The sequence below is a fragment of the Carlito syrichta genome, unplaced genomic scaffold (genome assembly GCF_000164805.1).
Source record: "Carlito syrichta isolate Samal-C Ts95f unplaced genomic scaffold, Tarsius_syrichta-2.0.1 Scaffold314091, whole genome shotgun sequence".
Classification (NCBI taxonomy): domain Eukaryota; kingdom Metazoa; phylum Chordata; class Mammalia; order Primates; family Tarsiidae; genus Carlito; species Carlito syrichta.
The window spans coordinates 42,641-49,506 of NW_007258187.1; the positions used below are offsets into that span (position 1 = coordinate 42,641).

General features: G+C 55.0%; 1 protein-coding gene across 1 annotated transcript in view; it reads right to left on the reverse strand.

Moving 5' to 3' along the window:
* The window catches only part of DMKN (dermokine), a 16,274-nt gene extending 13,497 nt beyond the window's left edge, over positions 1-2,777 (reverse strand). Inside the window, exons 1-6 of the mRNA XM_021719038.1 lie at positions 2,352-2,777; positions 1,861-2,061; positions 1,715-1,771; positions 1,394-1,444; positions 1,098-1,227; positions 967-1,040 (exon numbers count right to left, since the gene is read on the reverse strand). Of these exons, the coding sequence (XP_021574713.1) occupies positions 967-1,040; positions 1,098-1,227; positions 1,394-1,444; positions 1,715-1,771; positions 1,861-2,061; positions 2,352-2,777 (939 nt within the window). The remainder of the gene's footprint in view (positions 1-966; positions 1,041-1,097; positions 1,228-1,393; positions 1,445-1,714; positions 1,772-1,860; positions 2,062-2,351) is intronic.
* Between the last annotated feature and the right edge of the window lie 4,089 nt (positions 2,778-6,866).

A 6,866-nucleotide genomic window follows, 5' to 3' on the forward strand; every position in this document is an offset into this window, starting at 1 on the left:
TGGTCGCCGAGGGAAGTTACCCTGAGCATGGGGAAGGCCACGGTGGCCGAGGGACGGCTTGGGGACTTCCAGCTGCGGGCGCGCCCGCCGCCCCCACGCCCCCCCGCCCCCCGCAGGCGCCGCCCAGCCTCCGGGGCCTCTGCCGCCGCGAGCTGCGCTCCCGCCACCAGGGGCAGCGAGTGGAAAGGACCCCCCGGGAGCTCTTACCTGGGCGCTGGAGCCGCTTTGGCCTAAATCCCTCGAATTTTGGTCCTAGATGGGGGTAGTCCAAGGGGCAGTAAGCAAAGCAGCCTGCGTTACTGGGCTCGTGGTGATTGCTTGCCTCCTCTGGCCGGAGACCTTCCCCAGACCCGGAGGAAGCCAGGTGTGGAACCTCCCATCAGGTCTCCTCTCCCAGAGCTCAACAGTAAGGCATCCTACATGATGGGTAGTGTGACTCCCCTCCTGACCCTGACGCCCGTCATTAGGGGTCTCATGTGTGCACTGCAGTTATTGATGTCATCTACACCACAGCTCTGCACACCACTTGAAGTCCCTACGAGTGCAGTCCTCCCCCTGCTGTCCTGGGAGCTTCCCAAACAAGGGTTATATTTTCCTGCGTCCACCTCTCTTCTTCCCTCTGCCACTCTCAACTCTACTCAGACTTGCCAAGTGGACGTGACTGCAAGACTAGAAGTTAGACAGGCAGGAGAACCTCCTCACAGACACGGAGTGAAAGATAAGGGCTGGACTGAGCAGAAGTGCCAGGGCACCTCTGACGGAAAAAAGTGATAGTTCCTATGTCAGGAGTACGGCTTGGTTGGGCTTGGGAGGTGGGGAAGGGTGGCTGAGGCAGCCCCAGAGCGAAAACTGCCCATGAGGCCACACACTCAACAGTTTTCAGAGAAAACTTCGGGCCCATCTCCTTGGCAGGGACTAGCAGGGGCCTCACTCCATCTCTGCCTTTGACAAAGGTGCAAAACTCACCCAGCTGGACCAAGAATTGCTGCCGCTGTTGCCACCGCTGCTGTCACCAGTGCTGCCACCGCCGTTGCCACTGCCTCTGCCAGCATAGCCACTGTTGCTGCTACTGCTGCCACCATCATTGCTGCTGCCACTTCCGTTGCTGCTGCCACCTCCGTGGCTGCTCCCGCCATCTCCATTGCTGCCACCTCCACTGCTGCTCCCGCCACCTCCATTGCTGCTGCCGCCACTACTGCTGCCACCTGACTGTGAGCTGCTGCTTCCCTGAGGGGCAGGAAGGAAGCAGAGCCAGGACTAAAGGCAGGAACACCAGGACTGTGTCCTTCCTCCCATTCCTTTCTTGCTCAAGGCATAGTCCCTGTACAGTCTAAGGGAATGGAGTTTCTGCATCTCCTCCCAGTGCAAAATGCCTGGGTTGCCGTTCTCTTACCCCAGAGTTGCCAGAGCTTCCTCCTGAGCCAGTTGGTGGAGGATTGGTGCACTGCGGAGAGAAGGGACAGTGAGTTTAGAGACCTCAGCCCCAGCTGGCTCTAGGAGCCTGACCTCTCCTGCTCCTTATGGTCTGACTTCCTCTCCCCACCCCCCTCGTTTTTCTGCCTTCTTTCTGGCCCCACCCCAGGCCCATCTCTTCCCGCCTGTCTTCTTCTCACCCCAGTTCGTCTCCTCCCCATCTGTCTCTCCTCTCTGTCTTTCCCCCACTTTCTGTCAGATGTACCCAGACGCCCTTTTGTCCCCAGGCTCTTCCTCTTACCCCTGAATTTTGGTTGTTGGCTCTCACTGAATCATAACCAGGTTGGGCCACAGCTCCCTGCAGGGAGGGTGAGACTGAGTGTGGGATCCAAGGTAGGCTTGAAGGGAGGGAGGTGGCCAGTGTCAGGGCTGGAGTGGTGACTTTACCTGCGCGTTGGTTCTAAAGTTCGATGACCCTCCATTGCCTGCTTGATCCCAGGGGCCTCCCTGAGAGTGGGTTCCAAAGCTGCCTGCTGAGCCTCCAGGGTGTCCATGGCCCCAGGGAGTCCCTGGACCTCCAGGATTGCCCTGGCTGTGGCCTCCAAAGCCACCTTGAGAGCCAAAGATGCCATGGCCTTCAGACGGAGGCTGGCCATTGGTTCCCTGCAAGGACAACATACCTGCACTTAGTGTGAGCATCTCTGACTCTGATGGGGGAGGGCAGGCCAAGAAACCATAAGCTAGAGAGGAGCCTGAGCGAGACAGAGGGCCAGGCAGAGAGACTGCAGGGCCGTCGAGGAAGGGTGCACAACACGGAAGGAAACTGTCCCAGACAGCTGCCCATAAGAAACCCATTCATCCTTCCAACCGTTTCCCAAGATTCTCAACCCAGCCACCTTTAGCCTCCCGTTTTCACACCCACCTTCCCAGCCACTCACCCAAGCACCGTTGTTGCCAGGCATCCCCTGCCAGCCATTGTGGACAGCATCTGCTCCTTGTCGAATGATAGTCCCAGCCTGTCTGCCAGCCTCACTCCCAGTGTTCTCAAGAGCATGGGCTGCCTCCCCGAGTCTATGGTTCAAAGCATCCCCCAGACCAGGGCCCGTGGCTTCCCTGGCTCCAGAGGCAGCTGCTTCCCTGGTCCCTTGGCCAAGGGCCCCACTGACTCCAGAACCAGCTGCTCCTCCAGTCTCTTTGCCAATGGCCTGCCCAACTCCCTGGCTAATGGCATCTCCCACTCCACGTCCAATGGCTTCTCCAACATTTGTTCCAAGACTCTCCACTCCACCCTGCAGTGGGCCAGCCTTCCCGCTGCCCAGATACAGGGCCAGCAGGAGGCAGGCCAGGGACCCCTGGAGATTCATCTCTGCCAGCTTTCTCCCTCTCTCTCTCCTGAGTATCTTCTTCCCACCCAAGTCGACTTATTGCCCTTCCTCTTCCTCTGCGTCTGGGCGGCCTCCTGCGTTCTTGTCCTTCTAATTTCTTGTTCTTCTCTCCCTCTAGGTCTGCAGCCTTCTCTCTCCTTTCCCAGAGTCCCCTGCCTTCCCAGAGTCCTCCTCCCTGTCACTACTCCTTATACTGGGGCAGCCCAAGTCCCTCCCCCAGTGACTCAGAGTCCAGCCACCGATAGGGTAATGTGCTGTAATTGTGAGTCTGAGGGACTCTGTCGAAACAGAGAGGGAGCTGGTGCATCAGGGAGGGAGGGAGAAACGGGATGAGATGGATGCAAAAGCGTTCTGATTTCCCAACCCCAGGAATTTGGGGCACAGGGTGGGGGTAGGAGCATCTGAGGAGAAGATAGGTTGTTGGTGTCTCCTGAAGGCAGTGGGGGTGGAGGGGACTTAGGAAAGAGGGATAGAAGGCAGGACCCCACCACGTAGCGAGGACAGGGAAGCCAGCAGGATGGGCCCCACCCTGAGCCTCCACCAACCTGGCTCAGGGACACCAGAACCAGAGGCCAGTGCCCTTTCTTAGCCTTTCTCAGTTTCAGTCGGCCCTTGTCTCTCCCCTTTCGCATTGCCACCTGAAGGTGACTGCTCTCCCATGCTTCCATACCTTCTAGCCCACAGAGACAGACTTATAGCCATGGGGCTGCATTTTACCTTCTGGGGTCCTGGGGAGAGCCCTCACGGGAGACCCCGGCTGTTAGAAAAGGGCCATGACCCTGAGGGTGGTCACCAGGGTGTTTCAGTGAGCATTCAGGCTGCTCTTGGCTGAGAAAGCTGGGTGCGGAACTGAGGAGCTGGGTGGGCCAGCCACCCCCAGGGAACGAGTGGGAGGGAAAGGCCAAGGGAGGGAGCAGCTGACCCAGGCATCCATCCTGTTTACCTGTCCCTGGAGGAGGCACGTGTGTGAGTGTGAGCTCACAGCCTCCTATAAGGGGTGGGACAACACCAGCTCACCCCACCCACCCCCCAGCCTCCCAAGGGCCAGGACAGCCCTGGCCCAGAGGGAGGGGGCAGCACGCGGTCAGGAGCCATCGGCGAGCACGCCAGGCCTCTCCCCAGTCCCAGCTCAGGGTGCGGGACTCAGCAGCCTCCCCAGGTCTCGTCCCTGCTCAGCAAGTGTGGCTGCTTCTTTCTTCCCAGGGACTGCAGGTCCACCCACTTGGCACTGTTGGCCCCACCTGTATCACTGGGACTCATCGCCTGGCTAGGAGGGGCCAGTTTCCATTAGCCTTTCTCAATGTCTCTCAGTCAATCTCTCTCTCTCTCCCTCTCCACCCCAATACCTGCACCCCAGCTTGTAACATCTGACACTTCTTACCATGTAAACACAATCCTTGTTGTCCTTCTCGGCTCCTGCTTCCCTGTTATTCCATCTCTGACTCTTTAATGATGATAATAATGGTGATGGTAATAATAATAATTGCAGCCGGGCTTGGTGGCTCAGCCTGTAATCCTGCGCCTTTGGGAGGCTGAGGTGAGTGGATTGCCCGAGCCCGTGCATTCGAGACCCGCCTGGGCAACTTGGCAAGACCTCTTCTTTACAATAAATCAAAAATTAGACGGGCATGGTAGTGCGCGCCTATAGTTCCAGCTACTTGGAAGGCTGAGGCGGAAGGATCGCCAGCAGGTCGAGGCTGCGGTGGCCGGGAGCAGCCACTGTACTCCAGTCTGGGCGACAGAGTGAGACTCCAACTCAAAATAATAACAATAATAACAATAATAATAATAATTGCAACACCAGTTTATCAAAGGTTTCCTGTGTGTCCAGCACTGGACTAAGCTCTTTAAGGTTCATACAGCACTGGGAGACAGGTCTTCTTACTACCCCGTCTAGAGACATAGAAACATAGAAACTGGTGGTGCAGAGAGGAAGTAGTGAGCATTTAGTAGGACATGGAGTCAAGCCCAGACCTGCCTCATTCCTAAGCCCCAGCTCCCTAGCGTCTTCTGTCATTTCAGCGTCTCATACCTCTTCCTACTTTTCAAAGCCCCAGCTGTTCCCCAGGTATAATTGATTTTGGCTTTGCGCTGGGGCTATGTGTGAGGTCAGGGGACTGCAGGAGAAACCTGGGCCCCCAGGAGTGGTGACGGAGACACCAGCGCCTGAACAGCTGCTTCCTTTTTCCATGGGTTGGGGGCACAGGACAGGAGGAGGGCCGGGTAGCTACCAGCTGACTCATACTCCTTCCCAAACTCCTTCACTGGACTCCACCCTCACTATACTGGATATCTGCCCTCTCCTTCCCCTACTACTAATAATTTTCTTTAAACTAGCTTACTTTCCTACCGAAAAATATTCTAAGTGAGTGCTTTGTATCAGTCCTATAAGGGGAAAGCCAGGATCACTTAGCCATAAGTAAAAAGTACTGAGAAAACATAGCAAGGCATGGTATTGCTTTGTAAGGCAGCAGCTCCTGTGCTCTTTGTTAAAAAGGAAAATGAGTGGCCAGGTGTGATGGTTCACGCCTATAATCCCAACACTTTGGGAGGCTGTGGTGAGACAATTGCCTGAGCCCACAGGTTTGAGACCAACTTGGGCAACTTGGTGAGACCTTGTCTCTACAAGAAATCAAAAAGGTAACTGGGTGTGGTGGTGTGTGCCTGTAGCTCCAGCTACTTGGAAGGCTGAGGCAGAAGGATCACCTGAGTCTAGCAGGTCGAGGTTGCTGTGGCCATGAGTATCCCACTGCACGTTAGCCTGGGTGACAAAGTGAGACTCTAAACTCAAAAAAAAAAAAAAGAAAGATGAGCAAGTGTGAGAGAGATGTCCAGTCACACACAGGTGAGGAAAGGGAGTTTTTCTCTTTAACATGATCAGGAAACTAAAAGAAAATGGAGATGAGAGTATGATTTAGAGTTATTCAAAGCCATGTCCCCGAATCACCTCAATTCTTCCATCCACCCACAGGCCTGTGTTCTACCTTTGAGAAAAACTGTCCCCAGACATCGCTGGACCTGAAGAGCTATCTCAGGTCAGTCATTTTTTTTTTTTGAGGAAGGCTGAGGTGGAAGGAGTCTCACTCTGTCGCCCAGACTGGAGTGCCACCGCAGCCTCGACCTGCTGGGCTCTGGCGATCCTTCCACCTCAGCCTTCCTCCGAGTAGCCAGAATTACAGGCATGCGCTACCACACCTGGCTGATTTTTTGATTTATTGTAGAGATGAGGTCTCGCTGCCCAGGCGGGTCTCGAACCCACGGGCTCAGGCAATCCACTCACCTCAGCCTCCCAAAGGCATGGGATTACAGGCTGAGCCATGGAGCCCGGCTTCAGGTCAGTCTTAAGACGTCTCACTAGACACTTCTTGTGAACCAAAAAGAATATCATGTGCTTTCACATGCATGATCTCATTTAATCTTCAATGTGACCTCAAGAGGTCAGTGTGAGTCTCATTTTACAGATGAGGTATAAGTGAGGCCCAGAGTGGTTAAACATCACACATGAGATCAGATGTGAAAAGATTGTGGTAAAATAGAGCTATGAAGATGCAACCCTTTGGGAGGCGGAGGCGAAGAGGATTGCCTGAGTTCAGGGGTTCGAGACCAGCCTGGGCAACTTGGTGAGACCTCATCTCTACAGTAAATCAAAAAATTAGCTGGGCATGGTGGTACATGCCTGGGGTTCCAGCTACTTGGAAGGCTGAGGTGAAAGGATTGTCTGAGCCCAGTAAGTTGAGGCTGCATTGGCCGTGGGAGTGTCACTGCACTTCAGCCTGGGTGACAGTGTGAGACTTTGACTCAAAAAAAAAAAAAGATGTGGCCCAAGTCTGTCTGACTCCAAATAACTTCTCCTACATCACCATGCCTCCTTCATTCTTGTACATGGAGCTTTTCTCTCCAACTTACTCCATTCATTCAGCAAATATATCGAGTTGGAGTCTCACTCTGTTGCTCAGGCTGGAGTGCAATAGCACCGTCACAGCTCACTGCAGCCTCAACCTCCTGGGCTCAGGCGATCCTTCTGCCTCAACCTCCTGAGTAGCTGAGACTACAGGCACATGCCACCAT